The sequence below is a fragment of the Thunnus albacares genome, chromosome 8 (genome assembly GCF_914725855.1).
Source record: "Thunnus albacares chromosome 8, fThuAlb1.1, whole genome shotgun sequence".
Classification (NCBI taxonomy): domain Eukaryota; kingdom Metazoa; phylum Chordata; class Actinopteri; order Scombriformes; family Scombridae; genus Thunnus; species Thunnus albacares.
This window is the reverse complement of record NC_058113.1, coordinates 16,342,082-16,367,794: the sequence shown is the minus strand read 5'-3', so window position 1 is coordinate 16,367,794 and position 25,713 is coordinate 16,342,082. Positions and strand designations below refer to the sequence as shown.

General features: G+C 38.4%; 3 protein-coding genes and 1 long non-coding RNA gene across 11 annotated transcripts in view; 1 reads left to right on the top strand and 3 right to left on the bottom strand.

Annotated features, from left to right (window-relative positions):
- Positions 1 to 2,313: 2,313 nt before the first annotated feature.
- Positions 2,314 to 9,033, top strand: LOC122987588 (NF-kappa-B inhibitor delta). Of its 2 annotated transcripts, none has more exons than XM_044359535.1 (12): positions 2,314 to 2,494; positions 5,192 to 5,328; positions 5,420 to 5,456; positions 6,246 to 6,436; positions 6,555 to 6,736; positions 7,273 to 7,378; positions 7,504 to 7,650; positions 7,741 to 7,792; positions 7,885 to 8,042; positions 8,408 to 8,524; positions 8,665 to 8,829; positions 8,942 to 9,033. In XM_044359535.1, exons 1-12 carry the CDS (start codon positions 2,479 to 2,481, stop codon positions 9,011 to 9,013), a joined length of 1,380 nt encoding a protein of 459 aa, XP_044215470.1. In that variant the 5' UTR covers positions 2,314 to 2,478; the 3' UTR covers positions 9,014 to 9,033. The 2 variants fall into 2 exon arrangements, with proteins under 2 accessions (XP_044215470.1, XP_044215469.1); XM_044359534.1 differs by having other exon boundaries at positions 5,417 to 5,456.
- Positions 9,034 to 11,287: 2,254 nt separating this feature from the next.
- On the bottom strand, positions 11,288 to 13,645 carry LOC122987590. Its single transcript, XR_006404531.1, has 4 exons — positions 13,353 to 13,645; positions 12,502 to 12,537; positions 11,441 to 11,478; positions 11,288 to 11,336 (listed from the first exon to the last, which is right to left on the bottom strand). It is a non-coding gene; the product is annotated as an uncharacterized LOC122987590 (long non-coding RNA).
- Positions 13,646 to 14,118: 473 nt separating this feature from the next.
- On the bottom strand, positions 14,119 to 23,078 carry LOC122987589 (FXYD domain-containing ion transport regulator 6-like). 7 transcript variants are annotated; one of them, XM_044359537.1, is made up of 12 exons: positions 22,811 to 23,076; positions 21,691 to 21,774; positions 20,275 to 20,343; positions 19,937 to 19,994; positions 19,762 to 19,788; positions 18,013 to 18,036; positions 17,763 to 17,786; positions 16,177 to 16,251; positions 14,809 to 14,845; positions 14,596 to 14,633; positions 14,467 to 14,500; positions 14,119 to 14,361 (listed from the first exon to the last, which is right to left on the bottom strand). In XM_044359537.1, the coding sequence occupies exons 4-11, from the start codon at positions 19,986 to 19,988 to the stop codon at positions 14,496 to 14,498; spliced, it is 282 nt and encodes a 93-aa protein (XP_044215472.1). In that variant the 5' UTR covers positions 19,989 to 19,994; positions 20,275 to 20,343; positions 21,691 to 21,774; positions 22,811 to 23,076; the 3' UTR covers positions 14,119 to 14,361; positions 14,467 to 14,495. The 7 variants fall into 7 exon arrangements, with proteins under 7 accessions (XP_044215472.1, XP_044215471.1, XP_044215473.1 ...); XM_044359536.1 differs by lacking the exon at positions 21,691 to 21,774 and having other exon boundaries at positions 22,811 to 23,072; XM_044359538.1 differs by lacking the exons at positions 20,275 to 20,343; positions 21,691 to 21,774 and having other exon boundaries at positions 22,811 to 23,078.
- A 788-nt stretch (positions 23,079 to 23,866) lies between these two features.
- Positions 23,867 to 25,713, bottom strand: part of LOC122987261 (IgGFc-binding protein) — a 35,087-nt gene continuing 33,240 nt past the window's right edge. The window contains exons 48-50 of the mRNA XM_044359053.1: positions 25,331 to 25,617; positions 24,408 to 24,455; positions 23,867 to 24,312 (exon numbers count right to left, since the gene is read on the bottom strand). Of these exons, the coding sequence (XP_044214988.1) occupies positions 24,446 to 24,455; positions 25,331 to 25,617 (297 nt within the window). The 3' untranslated portion in view covers positions 23,867 to 24,312; positions 24,408 to 24,445. The remainder of the gene's footprint in view (positions 24,313 to 24,407; positions 24,456 to 25,330; positions 25,618 to 25,713) is intronic.

The window sequence follows — 25,713 nt, the reverse complement described above, 5'->3', positions numbered from 1 at the left end:
AATCCACATCATCTATATCTTCTGCCAGAGGGTTTAAATTAGAACTCACAATGGAGAACATGAGCTGATCATCTTGATCACACACTGCTCATAAGTCATCTGGAGGGAGATCATATCGATAGAAAGGCACAGAAGTGGGAGGGTTGTTCAAATGTCACCACTGTGTGCCGTAACTCTTGACTCTGCCGACTCTTTGTGGCCAGGAACCATCATCTGCAAACTGATATTTGATTGAATTTAATACACCCACTTTGGCTCAGCTGTTTATCTACAAATGTAATTCTCCTAGGCAGTCAGCTTATCAACTTGTCAGCTTGAAACCCCCCAAAGGAGCGGCTGAGTTAACTCTGAGACAATACATTTGGTTTCATCTGTGTGGTTCATCGTCAGTTTCATTTAAGGTTAGCTTGTTCTTCCCTTTGGATTGTGAGTCTTTGCACCAGCAGAGGGAGCTGTAAAGCTTCCATAGACAGCATCTCTCAATCTGATGCCTTTGCCGATAATCACTATCAGAAGTGACTAAGTTTTTCTTGTTATTACATTTCTGCCTTTTCAACCCACAGTTCTTTGCTTGGACCAAAATAGCCTTCCCAAGAAGAAAAGATCATCAAGGTGCAGTCTCTTTGAAAATAATGCAAAGTAGATTGGGAACAAGTTAAAAACCAATCAAAACCATACTGTACCTTTAAACCTTCAGCTATAATATACATATAGTAAACATAAACTGACCAATATTTTATCCCTTACAGTACATATACAGTTTTATATACAGCACTTCCAGAAGAAGATGAGATTTGAATTTAAGATTCAGTTATTAAAGGGTCAATTCATAATAATAATATTACATATAACATAATAAACAAAACACAAAACATGAACATTTTCTCACTTTTTCTCTAAAGGTATCTAGCCATGCAGATACTGTAGTATTGGTTATATTTGCCCAGGTTTTGAGATACTGAGATTTATGCCACCACACCAAAACAATGGACAAGTAAGAAACTTCACTTGTGGTGCCCACAGCTTATTTACATTTAAAGAATTCAACAACAATGTGTCTTTCCAGTAACATGTCCCTGCTACTCTGATAGTCCAGAGTGCTTGCTGTCAACAGTTTTTACAGGAACTATTTCTGTGGTACAAAGTAGCACCTATGAAAACTATATACAGTGTGATGTTTTCTCATATCATGTAAATCTGTAAGTGTGTGGATTATCCAGAATAACAGGCACATTGTCATTTTTCAAAACTGTGAGAACCAAAAACCTAATTCCAGTCACCTCTATTGCACTGGGGTGGTGGCAGAAATGAAAGGGGTGGGTCTCTTCAACTGACTACAAGTCAACAGAAAAGAGCTGTTGTTTTTCACTTCTTTGAAATAAAGAAACTGTGGCTGTCAGAATCTGTCAATTTTAAAACAAACCATTTCACTTTCCATATTTCAAATCAATTTTTGTCTCATCTACCTTGTTTCATTTTTGTTGTAATCCAGTCTCCTTCAATTTACCCTTCACTTCATTAGTATTATTATTTTATCAAAATATGGCTCACTTTGGTCCTTTAGACATTACTACTATGTTTTACAGTATCTTTTTTATTTATTTATTTATTTTTACATTTCTCTATGGTATTAATTTTGTTTGGTTTAGAGCATTTCATTTAGCACATGTTTGTAGAAATTCATTCATGCGTCACAATATGATGTCATCCTGTTGTCTTTGAGATGAAGGAGAGGTTCCTGTAAGGCTGTGTTTACCGAGAACAATTTACATTATTTTAAAGATACATTCTGTCATCCAGATAAACAAAAACTGTAGCTCAACTATCATAATTCAAGAGACAGGAGTGGATCTGCTCTCACTCCCATATTGATTGAAAAGTTAAGTGATATATGAAATAACAAGTTATGTACAGCTTTCTAAAGCCAAAAATGTTTAGTTTAATTATGGAAAGACTGGAATAAGTGTTGGATTAAAACATATATTTTCACTTATGATCTGGTGATAAACACAAAATACCATCATTAAAGCCAAACTTTTCAGAGAAGTGAATATTTCCCCTGGAGTAAAATAAATGCCTGATTGAACCACAAACTTTTAAAAAATGTATTTTATCTTATTGTGTTTAGTATTATGTTTAGTATAGTGTTGTTGAAGTCACATCTCTAATCTTTTGTATCTTTGTTTATTACAATACAAAACAATATTGGAGACAGAGATTTAGATTTAGATTTTGCAAACGTGTGACTTCCCAGAGAGAGGGCGTGAACCAGCTGGGGGCGGTCATGGGGAACAACGTGCTCTGTGTGTACAAGCTGCGGTGGTAACACAACAAGACAGACAGACTTGAAGTCAACCCGAACACCACAGATCCCTCCAGCTGCGAAAAACTCACCCTTGTCATTCTTTATCCCGATCTGAACAGACTGGTGACGAGCGGACGACCTGTTGAAGACTTCAAAGCAAAACCGTTTCTGACATGCACTTTGATAAATGTGAGTATGTGCGCTTTTGTTGTCACTCATGTTTCATATTTTCAATTGAGTGCAGCTTTAGGTTGAGAGTAATGATGACATCACAAACTGTTTCACTAGATTCTGAAGTTTCTGAATATTATACAGTGCTGAACTTGTTTTTAACACTCATCGATGGGATGTTGTGTTAGTGGCATTATAATGAAAACTTCGTTAATTTCACACCTTTTCCTACATCTTAAGTACATTTTAAACATTCTGTTTATTACTCTGTTTTGGGTCTTTAAGTTTGAAATTAGCCCTCCAGTTTGATTTAACGTTAGACTGTATGTATTTTCTATTTAATAAGTCCACTTGTGTTAGTTTAACTACATCAGTAATGGTGTAGTACATCCAGTCAGACATTTGAGTCGTAGGCTATGTTCTTGTACAAACCTTCCTCTCGATTTTCGATGAATGAAAACGTAATTCGGGTGAATCCAAGAGTCAGGACATCATTTGGGGAAACCCTGATACACCTCCACCCCTACTCACTTGTTTTCAATTCCCCTTTTTGATTTAATGCCAGACAAGCAAGCTGTGTGACGTGACGACTTCATTTGCTTTGCTTGGCTTTTCTTGTCCATGCCTTTGTGTGACACAGGTCCAAGTGATTACATATTTTGTCGTGTGTGCGTGTCTCTGTGTTTGGTTTGTTAAACCATAAAATGAGGAAACTGGCTTTGTACTGTGTGTTTCTGTCTCTGAGGACATGAGCCAAAAGAGAAAGGTCGTCGGAATCCCCAACCTCCTACGCACAATGTCTGACTCAATGTCCAGGGGTTTCCACAACCCTTATTTGAATATAGCACAGAGTAGCCCAAAGCAGTGCGGGGGCAGTTAATGTGAACCCAAATATGCGGGCTAATATGTCCTCTTACTTGTAGTTAAAAGCTATTTCCTCAGTTGTAGTTTCTGTCAGCTGATGTGCCACACTAGAGTGTAGGGTGCTGAGCAATTTCTATCATCTGTTAATTTACTTAACCACTATTTAATATAGATTAAGTAGTTACATGTTGCAACATGACATCATCTGTAGCATTTTGTTGTAAAGATCAAATGAGTCAGGATTGAGTAACCTATAGTAACACCTTTTGAACTTGAAAATGAAACTTTGTGTTGCTGACTGATGTCATTATTCTGATAAAGTGACCTTTATTATCTGGTGGGGCACATCACGCACAGCAGCACAAGGGCGTATTGTTTAGGACAGGTTTTCAGCTGGAAGAGAGTAGAAACGAGTAACTGACAGAAAACTAAACTGGCAAGTCCATGAACTCATATTTCTCTCTCACTGGTCCTATTTGCATTTTTTTCTTTTCAGAAGTACACCCTCTTTGTGTTTGCTCTGATGAACATATCTGCCTGCCCCCCTGTGTGGCTTACTACAACAGTCTAGATTTTCAAACTGAAAAAAAAGAAGAAATGACAAAAGAACATGTCCCTCTTCCAGACGTGTAGGTGCAATAGAGAGCACAAGGCAAATACACGTGTTGAGGTGACGTGCCTGTGACACACCAAAGGCAGGAAGATGTGGTTTGCCTTTCTGTGAGCGTAACGGAGTGAGACAGGAAGATGTCATAGAAAATAAGTAGTGGCAATCCCATGCTCAGTTTTTCTGATGAATTGTCTGGTTGACATGGCCTCATGATCTGTGTTCCTAATGGAGGAGGTTTCTCAGAGTTTTATCTTTGTAGACCGGTTCCACAGACAGGGTGGAAACATCATTTTATCTTTTCACGTGTGGGGTGAAGTTTTTTTAAGGAAACAACCTGTGTGGTCAACATCATTGCAGCTGGAAACATCAGAATTCTGTTTTGTAATATTTTTTCCTATTTTTCTCATTTCCTTTACCTGCTTAATGGAAATAGTACTTTTGTATCAACAGGGGGAAAACGTACTCATAGTATAATGGATTTTATATTGATGTGTGTCAAAAGGTGAGCAGAGAAATGCCACCATGGAGAAACTGAGCAGGCAGTATCATCTAGCTAGTAACAATTTTAGTGTTATTAAATCACTTTAAGAATATGTTCAGACCTGCGGCATGACTTCAAAGCCATAATCTAAGCATGCACTGTAATTTATATTTCTTATTTTTATGCTCTTAAACTTGCTAGTCTACATTTGTATTTATTGTCAATAAAACAAAGCCTTCTTGATGATATTCAAATTTGTACATACTCCACTGAGAGTAAATAAGAAACACTGGCAGACACACAGTGGCTGTCCATAATCTATAATCTATTTCCCTATTTGTTATCTTTGTTTGGTGACTTGGACTTATCTTGTAATTCATAACTACAAAAGCAGAGAACCCACTTAATCTGTCTATATATCATTATATCATCTTTTTTTGATGACATAAGTTTTTTTTAGTCAGCTAGTTGAAGGACAGAAAAAATAATGATTTTTCAGTTAATAATTCCAAATATAAGATGTCACTTTGGCCTCTGGGAAACTGCGACAGGCATATTTCATTATTTTCTGACATCAGACCAAATGAACATGAGTATTTGATTAACTGAAAGAATAATCAACAGATTATTCGAAAAATAATCATTGGTTGCTGTCCTAACTGTCTTATGTTCACACTGGATTGATCTCAGATACCTTTCACATGTGAACAAGACATACGACCAAATAGTCATTCCTACTGGCTTAATTTGTCTTTCACAGCGCCAAAGGAGAAGCCGTGTTGCACTCTGCCCACAGTGAAGAAACTCTTGGAGCAGAAGAGAAGGCGTGAGACATCCTCGGTGCCACCCTCCTCCTCCACAGCCAGCACCAGTCCTGTTCCTCCAACCGCTGTTACAGTAAGACACCAGCATCTCACTGAATGTTATCCGGGAATTACAAAGATGTGATTGTTTTATGATTTTGTTTTTCTATTGCTTTTCTCAGCAGTTGCCAGAACCATCATCAGAACCGTTTACCTGCACAGGTAAGAGCTGCACAACCTCTCCACAACACTTAAAGGATAAGTCTGGTAATATTCTGTATTTTTTGCAAACAAATCAAGAAAAGACCAAAACTGACAATGACTTGATCTTAACAAGTAGTGTGTGTGTAGGTAAAGCATGATGGAGTTTGCATCAATATGCCTCATTTTTGCATTCAATGACATGTTTCTTCCTTTTTTTTAGCTTTGTGTTATAACAATGTGAATGGCAAAAGAATTAACATTAAACACAATGTGAGAAACACAAGGAGTGACATAAAACACAAATAGACACACAGCAGAAAACAGATAAGAGTAAAAAGGCAATTCACAAGGAAACATTTAGAAAACACAAAGAAAAAACAATTACAGTGGTAAAATTACTGTATGTTAGAGGAAGGAAATGGAGATCAATCACTTCAGTGTGGTGCTGGATCAGTAGGGGTTTTTGTGGTTGTATGTTTGAGTGTGTGTAGAGTATTCTAGCTATGGTGGTATGTATAAGAAGTTGAAAAAATAAAAAGGGAATGTAAGTAAGAAGATTGGAGATGGAAAAATAACATGTTTCTTCATTATGATGGTCACTGTAGTTTATTTTATATCAAATCTACATTCACAACCCTGCTGCTGGAAATACTCTGTAGCACACCAAATCCACTGCAGGAAATAGTCCCAGACAAATACATTATCTACTTCTGTCTACAGTGGAAATTATTAGGAATTATTTGTGAGCTGTTTTTAATAGGAAGACATCCTTCAGCGATGAATAACAGTCCATCTTCTCCATTCCAGGTGCATCAAGCAGCTACTCAAACATGGCAGTGGGCTATGAGCAGTGGTCCTCGGTACCAGAATCTACACTTAGTTACTACCCCAGCCAACCAGGACCCAGCTATGCTGCACCCTTCAGCCACCCAATGGCCTCGGAATACAGCACACAGCAGCAGGTCCAGACCTTTGGAGATACAATGTCTCAGGCATATGTAAGAGAAATCCCTTTGTCACTGTGAAGATGCTGTGGACTTTCAACTAACATGTTGCATTTGTCTGTAAGTCCATAATCATACCTTGATGTTGTTGGCTGCATTATTTTTTTATCAGGAATGCCCGATGCCAGTCGCAGATCAAAGTATGGCTACGTCTTGGTCACTTCTGGGTCCCAGTCAGACCACACAGCTGAGTTTTGGTTCGTCGCTGGATGCCAACAAGCTGGAAGAAGCCAGGATGATGCTCAGAGGGATGGACTACAGCAGAGCCACCGGGCAGGATGAAGATGGAGACACGTGAGTGCTTATTATTGCATGTGTGTGAGTGTGTAGTGAGTTGTTTATATGTGTCAGTATATCTACAAGTGAACCCCAAGGAAAAGAATACAAGTAAATGTAACTAAAGGAAAAATGAGAGGACCAATAGAACACCATAAACTACTGTGAGCTGTTAGTTTTTCAGCATATTTTGTGAGAGATGATTCAAAACAATACACATTTTCTTCCTGTGCTCAATTAAACCACCAATCTTGACATTACCATGTTCTATGAATATGCATGTGAGAACACAATTTATTTACTTCCGTAAGAGTTTCGTTTTTAGTCATAAGTTAAAAGTGAGAGCCACATGTGCAGTTTGGTAATCCTAGAGAGATTAAGAGAAACAAAAGATGTTGATGAGTCAGCCATTCATTCTCAATGATCAGAAACTCAGATAAAATGGAAAGACAAAATCAGCACTGAAAGGGAATCGTGTAAAATTGGTTCTGGGGATTACCACAGTTTTCCAGCCTCTGTTAAAAATAATTTGTTATGTGTTCTTGTTCTGTCAGCATCCTGCACATCTACACTGCCAAAGGGCTCAGGGAGTGTGCCTTTGCTGCGGCAGAGAGGCTGAGGGATTTAGGGAGGCTCGATGCCAAAGAACACAAGGGCAAGGTAGGCAGAAAACCTCTTCAAAATTGTGCAAATTCCTCTTTATGTCAATCGTATTTTTGTCACAAACATTAGCATGGGATTATAATTTCTCAAAATAAAGTTGTATAATCACTGTTCTTGTACAGACTGCCTTACTGGTGGCAGTGACAGCAAACCAGCCGGAGATTGTGCAAGATCTGCTGTCATTTGGAACAGACATCAATGCTTGTGATGTTAAAGGACAAACTGCCCTTCATCTGGCTGCCCACTATGGCTTCCCCGGTGTTCTGCAGGTAAAGCAATATTCGGATTGAATTACTTTGGCATCACTATCACAGTGGGTCTATACTGATCAGACCTAAACAGTGATTCTTTTTTTGCAGGCTATTCTGTCTAGCAGACCTGCTGTCAACCTTGAGGCCCGCAATTTTGAGGGTAAGTTTATGTTATACTGGTTTTAGTATTGTTAGTATTTTAGTATTTAGCACCAGTTGACACCAGTCTTGTCTCCTTCTTTTTTGCTTTAGGTATGACGCCTCTGCACTGTGCAGCCATTTCTCACAGTGTCACCATGAAGGCTTTATTTACCAGCGGGCTGCCAGATGTTAACCTTCAGACCAAGGCTGCGGAGAAGCTCAACTGTGTGCAGATGCTTCTCACTGCAGGGGCGTCTCTGCTGAGCCAGGTGCAGTACAGTTTTCCCACTGTTGGCTGCCATTTGAGCTGCTTTGATAAGTAATAGGCCTAGACTCATAGATGTATAATAGAAATCTAACAGATGGATGGATGACGTCAGTGAGTACAGTAAGTCAGTGATCGGGGACAAAAACATCAAAGTCTAATGCTAAAGTCTGACCTTTCAGTGGATATACAGTACACAGGGGAAGTGCCCAGGTTTAATCTAACCACGATGATGTCATAGTGTGACTATTTCCCCACCCTACTATCTCTTTTGTTTTCTCTTTTTTGTTTGACGCTTGAATGTCTCAGTCTGACTTGTTATGGTTTCATTATGTTTTTTTTCTATCACTTCCAATTCTCAAATTCCAGGAAATCAAAAGTAACAAGACATTGCTGCACTTGGCTGTAAAGGAGGGGAACATTGATCTGGTCCGTTATCTGCTCAGGATTCCCCTGCCTAACATGAAAGACTTTGTCAACATGAAAGTGAGTCCCGCGATGGCATGAAACTCAAAACTGGATTTTGTATATGCATGTGTTTGTGTGTTTATGTATATGTACAAACATTCAGTATGCAGTATAAATAGTCTGCATCATGCTGCATCATTTCCCCTTTTTTTCTATAGGCTCACGGTCACACAGCTTTACACATGGCAGCTGGTCTCCATGGTAACCCCCATCAGGAGGAAATCCTGCGGCTGCTGCTGGGCAGAGGAGCCGATCCCAGTATCCGCAACCTGGAGAATGACCAGCCAGCACACCTCCTGCAGAGTGGCCCCCAGGGAGAGCAGGTGAGCTGCCTGTCATTTTAACAGCCATCCAGAGGCGCACTGTTAAGCCTGACATTTCTGTATCCATCAAGAGTTACTCATAGTCAACCTGTTTTTTTCTTTTAAATCCTAGCTCAAGCTTATGCTGAAGAAGCGAAATGCTTCATCTCGTCGACGTATTGTGCCCTTGCAGGACCAGGAATAATTAAAATCACTTGTAATCCCCATTTGGAGGGAATGAGTCCCAAACATGTTTCCTCTGTTGAGAAGGGGATTTACTGTTTATTGTATTGAGGTTTTAGGGAGTCTATGGCCTATATATTGTTAATATATTAATCTCTATAGGTAATTCACATTGGATTAGACAAATGATGTTTTTAACGTATACTGTATGTTAAATTACTTGTGATTTAGTGTCTGTAAAAATGTAGTGCTTTATTTATTTTTCTACACACAGGGCGAAGTATTGATTATAGTATTCATGTTGGTGACACATTTCATTCCAAAATGTGATATCCATCATTGAGCCTTTCACACAAAATGCACATGCTATTGGTAATATACTGGCATGTATTTAAAATGTTGACTAATTGATATCAAAAGGCATCTATTTATACATTAATTTTTGTCAAAATGGATATTTAACATTTTGAAATGAAGGCCTTTAAATGAACAGGTCTCAGGTCATTCATTATCTTCAATTCAAAAAGTAGACTGTGCTGTGGTAGGTGGACTATCACTCGTTTTCCTAATAGGCTACACTCCCAGTTTTATGTTGATTTCTGTGAAATCGTTATTATGACCTCCAGGACCATGTCCCTGAAACCCTTCTTACTGTCTTGTCAAAATCCCCATCATGATAAGTGATCACATTGATACACAGAGTTGGTCTTGACTTCAATCAGCATGTGTTCTTATATTAAGAATACATATGGTGAAAATGAGAGTGCTCTATCATATAACTTAACTTTCTTTCTGTATGCATCATACATCGTATGTAACAAACAGGTACAATTTTCTTTGTGGAAAAAGAAACTTTACTGTGTAAAACTGGTATATATTTGAAACTGATTCTGACCAAAGAATGTTCTTATCACAGACACATTACATGAGTAAGTGCGGTGACAAATCGTATGACAAACTGTACATTTTAGTCATGAGTCATGAATAAAAGTACAATAACACTGATTTTAAAGTTCCATCTGATTGTTTTGATGTTCAGTCCCATTGACATCTGGCTACCGAAATGAGCAGGATGGAAAATACACCATCCCACTAGAAAGTAGTTGTGTCTATGGCAGTTATTTAACAGTCACACTTAAGGAATATTTATTCTTCAAGCCCCATTTCCGTTGACCTTTACATTGATGACAATGAACCTTAGTCACAGGTGAAATGAGACGTGGTTTTGATCGCAATTTGAGTGATAAATGAGGGTTGAGCTGTCTTTGATGTATGTGTCATCTCTTGTATTACACATGTTGTAAATTCCTGTGAAGCACAAAGAACAATCTAAAGTAAACAATATTCTATTTTCTCATTGAAATGCTTCTCATCAAATTGATTTTAACACCTAAGAATAACAACATAGTTCCTAATTCACATATAAGCAAAAACACTGATAAAATCTTGTTGAGTAGACAGGACCTTTATTTGAAACAGTGGTCTCATTGTTTGAGTTTTACAAGTAATAACGCAATTTTAGTACATTTGCGTCATCTGAAAACAAAAGAAAGTTGTTACTAATAAAACCCCAAACCAACACTTATGCATTTTATCCATTGTTATGTATTTCACATTTTCAAAATGTTACACATTGCTACAGAACTTTGTCTTTTCATTTCCATCAATGTGTTGTGCTAGCTAATTCATGTTAGCCTATGGTTTAATTTATATAACATTTTCAGCATCTATTGGTTTCTTTGTTATGTTGTCATGCTATTTCTTCAAGCTTTGTTGAAAGTCCCACTCTAATTAATGTAAGAAAAAAAGAGAAATAAAGGCAAAACACAATTATTACAATTGATGAATGCATGCAGTTTTTTGTTGGGACCTGAAGATTTTGTTAGTCCATTAGTACAAAATGTGCAGCTCTATTATTATGTAATCATGCTCTTAACTTGATTGTTTTTCAAGAGTAAAATGTGAGGAATGGACACACAAACTGCTGAACATATCTTTATTAAATCAAGTCTAATGATTGGGAGTGTTTTTGTGTCTTAGACAAGGTTTCACTTTGAGAAATCAGCCCTTACACTACATAAAAATACTGAGCAATCTTTAATACTGAGCTAATATTTAGTGCACTTAAGATTTTCAAATAAATTCAGTGGAACCTCAAATGAAAACAGCTTAAGTTGTTGGGGAACCCTGTTTATTGATCATCCAGCTGGCAGAGGTATATTAGCCAAAACAGGAATGGCCATAAACAACTGGCATGTGTGAATTCGCTGTTGTGGTTCCTGTGATGACCGTCCCTCTCTCTCTTTCAAGCACATATAATATTTTCTATACGGTTTGAGGAGGTACTGTGAAAAGAAAAAAAAATTAAATCAGAGAAAGTTACAATAAGAAAACAAACATGATTGCATTTAATGACCGTTAAAGGTTCACTGCAGTAAAGTAAACTTACCTTCTGTCTTTGGAATTTGGGTACCAGATGAGCTGGAACTACAAACAGAAGAAAGGAAGGAAATAAGTACATATATTTTTTTCAGTTTATCAAGATTAGTTATTAGAAAATATAATAGTGCAGTTTGAAAACTGTGCCCATGAGTTGCATTTGACCAGGTTCCGAAAGCAGTTAAAGCCACAGGGTTCTGAGGGAATTGAGGTTTAAACGTACAGACCATTATGCAAATAGTTTTTTTGTCCTGTTCAAACAGCAGCTCTTTTCTTTCTTCTCGTCTTGCCATACAAGCGGCATGCAATCAGCTGAGAATATTCAGTATACTGCCCGCTCACTACCAACACATGAGGAGTGTGATACTTACATTTAGTAACATTTTTCAGGCGCAATCTCTGACATAAAGAGAACATCAAAACACTATTGGTGTGTCATTAGTTACACAAAGTTCTGGTTAAAACTCTTTCATGTGTTGGAAGTGTGTTTTGGGTTGTGTATGCAGAACAAGGAAGGGGCATTTAGAAAAAAGGCATCAAGGGCAGGGATAAGGAGTGCTGTGGGAAACTCAGTTTTAGTCACAGAGCAATACTGAAAAACATATTTTTCCACACTGGTTGGGTATTTCCTTCCAAAGTCAAATTCATACAGCATGCACAGGCGGATCATCCACTATGCCTTGCACAACTCTTACTTGGATGAGGATTTTACACATTTTGTGAATTTTTTACCTGTTTGAGGAATGATAAATTAGTTACAAAATTAAAGGTGCTTATGTATAAAGCGTGATAAATCCTCTGTATTCAAGGTTTATGTAAAGTAAAGTCTAAACTTACTCAGGGCTATTACAATGCCAGAGACAAACATAATAATAGCAAGGACAACCCCTGTGGTCCGCAATGTCTCATAATCTACAAGAGACAAAACCAAATGGCACTTAAACCACAAACGGATGAACTGGGGTTTATCATGAACTTAAAGCAGACTGTAGTAAAAACAACATACAACATTTTATATATTAAGCATTGTGCTTTTGATTTTTTAAAATTGGCACATTGTGTAAATCTTACCATAATCAAAGTCACTTTGGTCTGGAAACACTGATTCTGTAAAGAAAGAAATGTGTTGAGTTCAGCACAAAGGACAGCAATAAGCTTTATGGGTGTGTGTTCAATTCAGCACCACGGACAGCAGGGTTTGCAGCCCTCCACATCTGCAGGCTTGGCTCCAAACTCCTCGGGAGATTTTTTTTTTTTCACTGAGAGGTGCTCAATGCAGCATCTTTGCTCAGCAGAAAAAGATGCACCACAAAAAAGTGGGTTAAGAGCCAGCAGCAGGATACAGAGCTATCAATCATCACAGCAGAAAAGAAAATAAGAAAGCTTGAGTAGTAAAGAGAGTTTGGAGCAACAGTTTCAGGGGCCACACGAAATTACAGCATTGTTTAAGCAATCTAATCTTGATCAGTGAGTTATTTTGCAGATATAAAGCTGTTGCAGGCTGCAGCCTGTGCCAGCTATCAGGGCGTCAATAATGCGGTTTCATGTTGCTGAACCTTCACTCCCAAGTGGCTGAGCCTACAGTTTTTATTTCTTCCCAGCGTTTTCCCTCTGCATCAAAGACAGTTTAAAAACAAGTGAATCCCGATGGTGAGTTTACTGAAGAACTACCAGAGATGTAACACTGAGCAATGCACCTGCACTTTTGGCTCTTGGCACTGTAGCAACAATGCATCCGATCAATTAAGTGCAAAAAGATGGGTATGGAAGTAAAAATAATTCCATAATTGTTTTTGATAACAAAACAATTCATTGTGTGGACACATAATGAATAACTAAACAAATTTAACTCAGAAAATCTGTAGTTTACAACTATGTTACACCCACAAAACATCCTGTAAAAGATGAAAAAACAAACTAACCTGTGGTGGACATTGCTGCACTGTAGAGATGTACAAGAGCTCTGTCTCGTCAAAAACTGAGCTGGTTGCTGGGTTGCAGTAGAGTGGAAATGAAAGGAGGTAGCTCGACAGGACAGAAGGCAGAGCTGCTTTGTCAACCTTCAGTGTAAACTTAGCAGAGACCCTCTGGTGGCGACAGCGAAACACTGCATCCACTTATGCGAGTGGTGCAACCCGAGGTACTTCCCCATAGCAGGGAGGGGGGAGGGGGATAGGGAAGAATTGCAAATTTCTGAAAATGCTGTGCACGGTGTTTTTTGCTCCACCATACCTCACAGTTTCTTACTAACCATGCTGATAATTTTCTATTTTTTGCTTTAGAAATATGGGCTTTGCATGCTCAAAATGCACCAGTTTCTATCTCATGTGTTAGCATTTTTGCAGTGCAATGTTACTGCAACTCCAGGGAGAAAATACAGCCTTCACATGCAGCTTTTACTTTCATGTGGGCTGCCAGAGTCACTATGGTGGAAAATCTACCAGTAAACAGAAGTAAAAACAGATATAGATAAAATTAAGTGTAATTTTTAAAGACATTTCTCCTAGAACTGCATATTGCAGCACATAAATCATTCACTCTCACTGCTGGTGGTTACTACTGCATGTGTAACTGAACTGTCTGCAGTGTCAGCAGAAGCAGTAGTGCAGTAGTGGGCTGTTCCCTGGCTGACTACAAAGTGGAGACAATATGGAATAATGGTGCATAGACAAAACAAGACAAAAGAAAGATTTTCACGTGTTTTTATTATTGTGCATCAATCTGACAGTCAAAAAAATATAAATTTCAACCACACTATTTCTATCATATAAAGGTGGCAGATTATGTAACAGTTATTGATGATAAAAACATTAAAAAAAGGGGGAAAAAGGAGCACAGTAACATTTTGAGTTTGAAGGAAGCTTCATGAAGAGATTGTCCTCAGCTCTGATCAAGGTATTTGCTGCCACCTAATGGCAACAGTCAGTAATACTGTGGAAAAGAGGGTTGAGAGACTATTTGTTTATTTGCTCGGAAACAATTTCCGTCAGCATCTTATCATCAGCAAAAGATTAACAGATATTTCAAGGTACTTACTGGAAATCCACTGCTCCTTGTCTCTGGATCTAAGCTGTGGAAAAAGATTCAGATTGCTGTTTTGTAAAATTTTGATAGACATTAAACATTCCTATTTATCATCATTTTTGAAGAAAGAAAAATATTTACCCTTTGGAGCACCTGATTCCACATCAGGACCCTTGGACCTGGAGACAATTAACAGTAAAATAATGAGACACTTTTTGCAATTTTACTATTACATGTACAATTAAAAGTGCCTGTACAGCAAAGTGTGTAAAACCTGGACACATTTTCTTTATTTTACATACCAAAATTCTTTTCAGATGAACCGTTTTACAGATAAGGATTATCTTGACTTACCTCGACTTATCACTCTTCGAACAGGTACATTTTCGGGCTGTTTTTGGAAAAAGAAGACAAAAGTTATATGGGCCTAAAATTGGCACTACTAAAGGGACTCATAAAATTTAATAAAAAGATGTATGCAGCTGTAAGGGGCAGCGATGTACTCCTAACCTCCCCTGTAGCACTTACAGAGTAAACAGTAACATACTTCTGCCACTGGATGTTTTGACTAAGAACTTGCTAGAATAGTTGGTATAGCCTGCAAAACAGCAGAGTAATCCCAGACCAGGAAAGTGACCCACATACCCTCAGTGCTAAGAATAAAGCTGTGAGCATCTAGAAAGTTAACACTAATCCTTTATTCACTCGCTTTGACACTGGGAGGCGCCAAAGGATGCCTTTTGGCCGCCAAGGAGTCTTTTTGTATTCCACATGCAGTATTTTAAAGGCCAAATGATAAGCTTCCAGGCTCTGCTTGCTTTTATGTTCCATTTTATGCAGTGCTTTTATGACTTTTCCCTTTTTCTCTTTTATTATCTTTTTCATTCATGCTAATATACACTGTAGGTTTTTTATGTTGACTTCATGGTGTCTTAGCAAGCTAAAGATTTAATGATTTTGCTATTGCATAAACCCCAAATAACAAATACAACAATGAATATTCCAATACAAAAACTACTGTATTTGTGAAATATAAACCTGAGTTAACCAGCAACAAAATGCCTCTGTCCCACAGAGATGTAAGCAGATGTCAATAAGCATAACTGCTAGAAAACATGAATAACTTTGATTAAACTGTTGTCTGCTGTAAATCTGTGTATTATAAATCAATTGTAATCCAATTTATGAGAGATAGTAGGCTCTGTTCCTTTCAATTCTGGCAATGTGACAAGCCTTCGGGTTTACATTTATTGTGCCTTTAAAAGCCAATTAATTAATTCAATTATAATTTCACCAGCCCGTTTATCAGAGTGCAGTTAGGAATCCACTCTATTCTTGATTAAGCGAAACAGAGAGAAAGTGTGGCAGGATGTGTTGGTCCCAATGAATTATTAATTGGTTGGTTTTGGTTACAGAGCTGGGCTAGTACTGGCAGTAACAGCATGTGCTGGCAGGTAGGAGGAGGAAGCTTTGGAAGGACTGTGAGTGAAGAAAAGGGATAAGGTATAAAGGGCAAATTGCTGTGAAAGACAGAGCATGAGCGTGTTGCGTGCAAGATTGTGCAAGAAACATCAGTGTGCCTCCCTTCAAGTCAAACAGAAACCTGTTTGTTTTGCACCACCTTATGAATTTGGATCACTGTGTGGTTATCTTGCACATATAAGGATCAAAGTGTGGTGACACTGACACTCGGCTGTGTGCTTAAGGTGGTCAAACACTTACTGACAATGAGGGCGATGCCCAAGAGGAACAGTACCACTGCGAAAACTAGGCCACCGATTCTCAGAGATTCGTAATCTGAAATGAAAAAGAAATTACATATTTATATTGCTTGCAGAAGTGCATAATAAATTATGAACTTACAGACTAAACCTGTGTCAAAATCTATCACACAAAGTTCTCAGTTACAAAATATTTTAAATTCAAAAGCCCTCAGGGCCCTTTTGTGATGCCTTTAACCACACTTAGATTCAAAAGCAACATTGCAGAAATATTCTACAGCCCCCTAATGGTCATGTTGGGAGGCCAAAAATTCCTGTGAGCTGCAGTCACCAAAACTGTAAACACCATTTTTTCTGTGTAGATAGCTTTCCCAATAAGGCTGGAAACATGGTGCAGAAGAAATCTGACTTGTAAAATTGTTGAGAATCACAAAAAGGAAGTAAATGTCTGAATGCAGGCAGCAATCAGTGTGGGGCAACATCTGTCTGTTTTATATCTGGTGAGTTATTATGAGCAGGTAATCCTATAGCTTTCCAACTTTAATACTATCTGAGAAAAGTTAAGTAGAGTAGGTAGAGTCACAGTTTTGTTTATGTGGATTTAACAAGTGTTATGTAGCCTAATGAATCAGCGAAATGCCAACTACCTGCAGCCATTAGCATGGCCACAGCAAAGGAACATGAATATTTTTTTCTGAATTAATCAAATAAAGGTCATGTTTTAAAACGAGTTATGGAGAACTTATATGGGTGGAAAATGTTTTTTTTCTTTCTTAGTGCTTTCTTCTACCGTACATCCACCCCTTAAAATGAAACACTGTCTATTTGAGACCCCTTGTCACAGGTTATGGCCTTGGTGTGGAGATGAGTTGCTTTATATCAACTAATAAGTGACTTTTAACTCTCAGGTTGTTTAATTAAAAAAAGCTGTATTATTTTTGTCTTCATTAGATGGCGACAGTGGAGAGATGTCAGGAAATGAGGAACAGAGAGATACAAACAAGTTCCCCAGACAGATTTTACGCAGTTACGCTGCTGTCCACAGTTGCATCCAAGGTTGCTTAATTTGAAGGATTTTTAGAGGCCTGAAGAGATGAAAGCCACCAGTATTTCACAAGAAAAAGGAAAACATTTGAGGAAAGTCAGACAAAAATAAACATAATTTTGAGTAACAGAAATGTTTCTTTTTCTTTATCCCTGTAAATATCTTAGATTTAGACATCCAGGTTGAGAACCATTGCTGATGGGGCATTGATGATGGTTGGAATGGTACAATACGGGAAAAGAGAAAGAAATTGAAGTATAACAAGTCCACAACTGCTGGTAGGTACTCATAAAATATCACTGCAGATGTTGAGTCATTCTATGCCATTTGGTGCATTGGACAGACTCAAAAACAGGACTACAGCACAGAGGACAGAATTAGAAGTATTAGCAGTGGGACTCTAGAAGCTGGGTCTTGAGGTGAAAGTTTTCCATCCCTTGTGGAAAAAACAAGTGGAAAAAGCAAACTCAACTCGACCTTCCAGATGTTTCCTGTAGCGGGTCGGCCATTAAAAAGACAACGTTCATCTGCTCAAAACTCACCGTAATGAAAAGCACTGTCGTAGTCTGGTAGGAGAGAACAGAGACAGGCCACAAATGAGAAGCAGATTTACTCACTGACACACTTCAGAGAGTACTCGTGAGATGACAGCTATTCAGCAGCTTTAGGGCCAGAGTCACTCATCTAGTCATTAGCCAGTTTGGTTTCAACACCAATTTATATGCAAGCTAAAATGAGTATGCAGCTTATCTTAATTGGACTTTTCTAAGCTTCTGTTCAAATAATACCCACCTTTGTCATCATCTGCTGCTGAAGCTGTGGAGAAAAATGAGCAAAATCATTAGTCTTTATGAGACAGTCACCTGGTGGTGTAAATGCAAGTCAGCAAATGGCTACATTGATGGTAGTGAGGCAAATCAACTCTCAAGAGAGGGCACTCTACCCTCAAAGCCTAACTTGTACTTATGTGAAAGTGTATGTACTGTGTTAGAATAATCTCATAAGGAGTAATACCTTATGAATAATGAATTTGCTACAAAAGTTTCTCACACTCTTGCTGTGTGTTTGTCAAGAAAGGGGAAAATACATGTGCCGCTTGCTTCTTCCACTCCCAAAAGATTAAAATCCATCAACTAAGACATCAGAAAGTCTTCAGAAAAGTTATTGTAATACAAATGTGCATGCAAACTGTATGATTCCACTCTCCATACCTTTGTTTGCCTAAAACATATTCAGTTTATTGCTCTGATCTGTGGTAATCTGCGTCATGTCAGTGACGTGGGAAAGTAGAGACCCCTCTCTGCTCTGTCACGTCTCTCTGTTCCCACGTGGAAAAACATGTTGGCTCTTATCATGTTATGCTCACGTCTTTGAAAACAACATATTGTATTGTTTTTGGTAACAAGCCGCTAACTCAACCGCTATTTCTCCCTGATGTCAAGTGACATCAAGAAAACAACCAGAATATTTAATTTGAGAGACAACTTGACTTGGTATGATCATAAAGAGACAAAGCAGACATTGTTTATATGACCACCGGTGTTTGGCGTAACCATGGAGTCGCAAACTGCAAGGTTTCATAAACACTTTTCTACTTGTGCATCATTAATAAGTTATTTTTACAGCTCTCATTAAAACATTCAACAGGCTGTGAACAGCGTTTTAAATGTCAGCCAAGACTGGTATTTCTGTTTATGTGCAGCCTTTGACAGCTGGTTGTTGAATGCAGTAAAATGGTAACCTATGAAGTCATTTCCATAGACATAAAGTGTAAGTAGACATGAAGTGTAGGTTTGCTTATTCCAATTTATTCCAACATCTCATCAACATACACTTGGCTGTTAAAAGCTGAGAGATTTTTCTGACACCCAGTTAAAGAATCCTGTCATTGATGGACACTTTGAACTCTTACAGATAAGTATGATACAGTTGAAACCCTGAACTCGATAATATTTTATACAGTCAGTTGCATCCCGGTTAAGTAAGTATTAGAGCGGTGGAGTTTACTTTGATCTCAATAGCAGCCAGTAAATATTAATGTTAGTCTCTTCTATGATGCAAAAAACATCTCGGTAAAATATTGGTGCTGACAAGCAAGAAATAAAGTCTGACTTAAACAGACCTGAGAGTCAGAGAAGATAAAAAACCTTAGTGCCGGCAAATCTGCTTAACATCAAGCTCAACTGATGGCATGCAGGGTGCTCAGAGAAAAGAACCAAGGACCAAGAACTGTAATAACAATGGAAAACTTTGCAGCAGCCTCAAGAAATGATTACTCAAACTGCAGTGTAAGGAAACATCTACACTATTTTGATATGTCATTTTCTCATGGCAAAATACTGACATAAAATGATATAAATGGAAAATATTAAATGTAAATTATGCTGAAAACAGTACCTCTGCATGGCTAACAGTAAGACAAGGCATTTTAAACACATTTGACTATAAAGAGCGCATGGCAGGCAACAATACCAAATAAATGAGCAGCGTAAATCAAATGTCCATGCACTGCCAGTGACCACTCTAATGCAGGAAACTTACCTAACATTTCCCTGCCAAATGCTGATCCTGTTATACAGACACATCAGCTTGTTTAGCATGGAGGAGCTTAGAACAAACCCAAACTAAAGCAGCTGTGGAACTACACATTCAATTTGAATAAAAAAGGAAGGGGGGCAGTGTAAAGCTACTGAATGTTTAGTGACAAGATGCTCACCGAGTGCAGGAGCCAGCCAGGAGCTGAATGCCACCAACACCACAAGATCCATTTGTACCTGTGGATAAGAAACAAACAGGCACAAATATTAAGAGCATAATAGTAATAAATGTCCTCATCTGATCATGTAGAAGTGATGTGCTCATATTTTGAGTCATTGTTGTTGCATGAGGGGAATACACTGGACAGGAAGTTGAGGCTTTTTTTTTTTTTTTTTTAAATGTGATTTCCAGATAAACTTTGTAATTTACTCACTCCCTCCAGACTAAAATAACTCGGAAACTTTAACTGCCCTGCTAACAGAGAGGGGCTTGTTTTCCAAGTCTTCAGCAACTCACCTCTAATACCTCACAGAACGACGAAACAGCCAGCCCAGAAAATGTTTAGGGTGCTTAGTTTTTTGTTTCCTAGAAGAGATCAGAAATGGGAGAACATGCTTTATTTATCATCTTTCTTATGAGCATTAAACTGCACTTTAAAGTGATATTGTTTAAGGGGTACTGAGAAAGGCTGAGACATCCTGACTGTTGATCCTTTGCATAGGTCAAGCTCCAAAAACACTGGATTCTACATTTCTCACAACTGTCAACTGTTTTGTAAATTAATTAATTCTTGTTTTTTAAGAAGAAAATGCAAAAATTATCTGCTTCCAGCTTCTTAATTGTGAATATTTTCTGGTTTCTTTAGTTATCTGTAAGAGTAAACTGAATATCAGTGATTGACATTTTTCACCATTTTCTGACATTTTAACTATGTAAATGTTCAATCAACAAAATAATCAACAGATTAATCCAGTGGTTCTCAAATGGGGTCAGGGCACCCCCAGGGGTCCTTGAGGAGGTTCCGCAGGATCCCCAGCAAAAGGGGTAATAACTTATTTTCACTATAATTCCATCTATAAGTAACACAATGACAGAATGTATGACTATTTTGGTCGTGGATTAAGAGATAATAAAAATAATACTTAGTTGTAGCCTAGTTGACATCATTGGGTTATATTTTTAAACCTTGGAGTGCTCCATCCAGAGCCACAGAAGATATTATGCAACAGTTTATTTCAGGCTGAGTAGTATTGTACTCCTTGTGATGAGTAAACTGAATTTCATGAGTAAAATTGATGAACTGCTCTTTTAATGTAAATTTGAGAGATTTTTTAAATGCCTTGTATTGTTAGTAGGGACACAAAGCTCCATGTTTGGCTAGACACTACATATAAGTATCACTTAATTTATCAGAATGTGTGTCTTAATAGTATGGCCTCCTGATTTGGGGTAAGAGAAGAGGGTCTATTTCAGGCTCAGCACCTCAGAACATGGGCTTGGCGGTACAAGGCAAGGCTGGTGTTGAGTTGCATTTGATATTTGGTCAGTGGGTTTGGAGTCATTGCTGCGCCATCTACTTTACACATGGAGCATGAACTTATGACATGACCCTCTTGGGGCTGTTTTTCTGTCTATATAACATCCATGACATTCTTTGAGATTCTCTTACACCCATATGTTTATATATGTTCCACAACCAGACTCCCACTCATGACTCGATGCAGGAGTTGCAGAAGGCCCACAATTTAAGGACACAGCATGGCCAGAGGGCACACTGGTTGCAGTTTTGTTTGTTTCAAAGGCACTTTATGCCAACAATCCCCAAGAAATGACAACAAAAATGTAATGCAGGTACACACAGCTTTAGCTCCACTTGCAGAAAATATAAAGCCATGGAATAAAATGTTTTGCATTGCAAAGATCAAAGCCTACGTTAGCAGAGCCAAAGTTTCCCTCCTTGGCCCAGAGCTCTGATGAGGATTCATGCATGACTGGAGTGGGGGTGTGAACATGGAGCTGGAGTGGAGAGAAATGAACACTTCAGCCCTGGGAGCAGGATTAACAACAAAGGCCTGCCAATCAGGTTTAATCAAACAAATACAGTGTGAGTTATTCTAACAAGAACCAATCCAATAATCTTGTTTGTTAGCCTTCTGAGTGATGTAGAGGTATATAATGGGGATACAGTGAAGGAGCCAATAGAGCAACACTTATTAATTAGCATGGATTATAATAAAGTGGGATTAACATGGACAGTTTTTAATTACATAAAAAAAGAGCTTGCTTATGTACAACCTTATAGACAAGCCCATTATAGGTGTATTCACACATATTATTTCTATATATTGCAAGTAAATACTTCAGATTTCAGTTTATGTCTCCCCCAAACATTTATTTTTACGAGGTTATAGGTTAATTGAGTCTAAAACTGTTTTTAATTAACACTATAAAGAACAAAGATGGGACATGGACCTATTGATAACTGGAAATTAGCCTAATGTGCATGAGACACACTCCAAAATTCAAATTTGTCGAGACTGAATTGATGCAGACAACAGTGGCCAGTTTTTAAATAGCGACTCCTTTTCTAGTTTGTTGGCTGCAGTGTCGCTTCTGGCAGAGTGAAGTGTGACACTAAACTCCATTGAACTTCTCAGATGGCGTAGCAGGATGTCACCACGCCAGCAAAATATAAATGGAAAATTCTTTCACATACTGATCATACATAAGAAGAAAAAACACGTTACTCGTGTGCATTAAAGTTTGTGAAAGCTGCATGGCCGGATTGATGGCTTAGTGTAGCTCATTAAGTGGTCACGTGTTTACACAGGCATTTAGATGGAAGTTGGGGGTTGGAAGCAGTGTTTGAGAAACCGGCTAAAAAAAAAAAAAACAATAATAAAACCTCTGCAAGAGGAAACACAATGGCTTGTAAATGTTAGGCTGCAGGTTTAAGGAGTCTGAACTCACATTTCAAACCGCAGTGTAAAAGTATTCCTGGAAATGCATTCATTTCAGAGGAGCGTTAATGTGGACCATTAAATGAACTTACCGTCTATCAGCCTCCTAGAAACTCCTAGACTTTCTCTCCGCCCAGTGAGCTTTGCTAAAGTTTTCTTTCACTTGTAACTGCAGCTAATAAAGCAAAAGCCTCTCTTATGGCTAGCTAAAAATATGAAAAACACTTGTTAGAAAAGAAGTATTCTGTATTGCATTCTGTAGAGACTCTTCTGTCCTTGGTTGCTTCTCTAAGTTAAGGATGTGTGCTCCACTTTGGTCTTGTGTCAGGATTGAGGGAGGGGGAGAGAGAGAGAAAGAGAGAGGGGGGCGGGGTGCTCAACCACTGAAGTTACTCCCAAAAATTACCCTGGGCTGGCCTGCACACAAGGAGAGCTGTAGTGTAGTGCAACTGTGTGGGAACATTATTCCCATGCAGTTTGGTGCTAGAATTAAAAGTTTAGTTTATTAAATTTATTTATATTAGGCACCATGTACAAAATACATTAATCTCAAAGAGGAAAGATGCTTTGTACCAGATGTAGCCTCTAGCTTATTTCTGTCTGTAGTCCCTGCAAAACATGATTTCAGAGTGAACGGTAAATCATGCCCCTAAATCTAACACAAGCAGCATCGAACAGTGAGCTTGTTGTACTGTGGTGTAATTTACAGGCTTTGGAGAGTGGCTCAGTGTACTGCAACTGAAAGCATAAACACTGGTGTGCTTTCATAGACAGCACAGTCTGTTAGTGAGATACAGTCACCTCTCAGCTATATGAAAACTGTCTTCCCAAGGTCTCTTCCACACCAAACTGCCAGATTCCCCCATCTGTGATATTCCACTAGCAAATACAGAGCTGAGTGGACAAAGCTTTGTTGGCAGCAGGTCCTCTCTCAATTGTGGTGAAGTCAGAACTATGATATATAGGGTGAGGCACTGTTGTGGTATTAGATAGCTAGAAGACATTTGTGGAATTTTGTTATTGCACCGCTTTCTTTTTGTCTTCTACGCCAGGGACCTTTAGTACAGAAAGCTGAGACGTCACATTTACTCTGGATTCTTTCACCAGCTGTGGTAGATGCAGAAGAAACCACACAGACATTAACCATGTAAGAGTCATGCACTTTTAATTTAAATTGACATACAGAAAGTTCTCTGGAGGTTTTGGCAAAGTAGACAGTAAATTTGCTCAGATGCAAACTTGGGCGCACAGTGTAAAGAAAGGCTAATTATTGGTCAGAACAGTAAGGAGAACACATTTTGTAAAACACACATTTTTTAAACTAAGCCCCAATATTAAGAAGGTATAAGACTTGTGACTGTTCCTCAGTCTCAGCTGAGCTTTGTGGAGGGGAGATCACATAATTCCTTCTCCACTAGATGGAGATGTTGGTCAAGAATGAGCTAGATTTTTCTACTACTCCAATGTGAACAATAGAGGACCAGACCACTAGTTAACCAAAACCATTTCAAGAATTAGGAGGAAGTACAGAGGTATATGAATGAGACTAATGGCTGTAAGCATTCAGCTGAAAGACTTCTGGTTCTTCTTCATCCTGGAAAATGGGGGCAAAAAGCATACATGTAAGTGGCATTGTTTCATTTGCAAGGAAAACAAAGTTCAATGTTTTAGCAGGGAACAAGTTTTTACCCGTACAGATGCTTTCTATCACCACAGAAGCAGCATCTCTACAGGCCACTGAAATGAAAAAAAAGAAAAAACTGCAGTTAAAGGGCACTGGAGCAAAGTAAAGGCATGTTCTCTCGGGCAGAACAGAGATGAGAAGCAACACTTCGGAACATTGCATTTTTAAAGGCATATGTAAACACTCTAGAGCAACACTGATTCTTAGTGGTATTTTGTTGTGTTGTTTAGAGTCTGGTGATGATAAAACACCTGCAAAAAAGACAACTAGATTGCATGAAGAGTGGAAGGGGGGTGCACAAAACTCAATTCTCTAAGGTACTGACTTAAGGCTTGAACACAGAACTAAAGATGAGGGCTGAAATTAATATTGCACCCAGATGAGTCTTAAGTGTCCTTGGATGACAAGCAGTGATTGGATTGCAAGCTTGGTAGCTTTTGATGGCCATGCCCGTCAGCCTCACCTGCTTTTTAATCAGTAATTACCATAGGGGATTCTCTGGCATTTCTTAATTAAATTGGACCAAATGCAATTAAAAACCACACTCTCATTCCTTTAAAAGGGCTCGGTGGAGTCCTTGTTTAGTTCTTGCTGTTACGAGAATAAGCAGTTGAATGGTCATAGCACTGTCCCATCTCTCGCTTATCTGTACTTGATTATTTCAGTGGTCAAATTAAGTTTGTAGTTTGCATAATAAAGGGCAAGATAGAGTTCAAGATTAAAACTTCTTCCATAAGTAGAATTGAAGGTTAAAAGCGTAGACGAGGAGGCAAAGTTGTTAACATCAGGAGCTGGAGAGCAGTGTGATGAGAGCATGTATATCCCATGGTGAGGAAGAGGACTATAATCATCATGGCACTAAATATTGCAACACTTTTCTTCCTATTACATTCCTACAGATGAAATCCTATACCTTTTAAATACTCACCATCTAGAAAAGTCCCCAGCGCTCCAGGAGCCAACAACCACAGACACCTCAGTGGTGGTTTTCCCATCTGCTGTTGTCAAATCATCTTTAGAGTTGTTATTGAAGTTGCCACAGGCACCACACATTTTACCGGACAGGCTGCTGTCAATAATGACAGTGACCTCCTTTGAAATTGAGTAGGTGACCCTCACAGCAGATGCCCTCTCGATGATTACAGACCTATCTGATATTTGGACAGACACTTCACTTGTCGCTTTGCTGGGAAGAGACACTTTCCTGCCGTTTATCTGGATAACATAAATAAGGGGAGAGAAGAGGAAAAACAAAACCCTTTAAGACAAAATAAAAGCAGTGAATTAGACAACTATAAAAAGGTGCCAATC

Coding starts and splice junctions, on each gene's coding strand:
- LOC122987589 (XM_044359538.1), bottom strand. CDS start 19,988: ATGGATCTTGTGGTGTTGGTGGCATTCAGCTCCTGGCTGGCTCCTGCA. Junction 17,787..18,012: donor AGCAGCAGATGATGACAAAG/GTGGGTATTATT, acceptor CTCTCCTACCAG/ACTACGACAGTGCTTTTCAT. Junction 14,846..16,176: donor GGGCATCGCCCTCATTGTCA/GTAAGTGTTTGA, acceptor TTCCAAAAACAG/CCCGAAAATGTACCTGTTCG.
- LOC122987588 (XM_044359534.1), top strand. Junction 7,651..7,740: donor GCTTCCCCGGTGTTCTGCAG/GTAAAGCAATAT, acceptor CTTTTTTTGCAG/GCTATTCTGTCTAGCAGACC. Junction 8,830..8,941: donor GTGGCCCCCAGGGAGAGCAG/GTGAGCTGCCTG, acceptor TTTAAATCCTAG/CTCAAGCTTATGCTGAAGAA.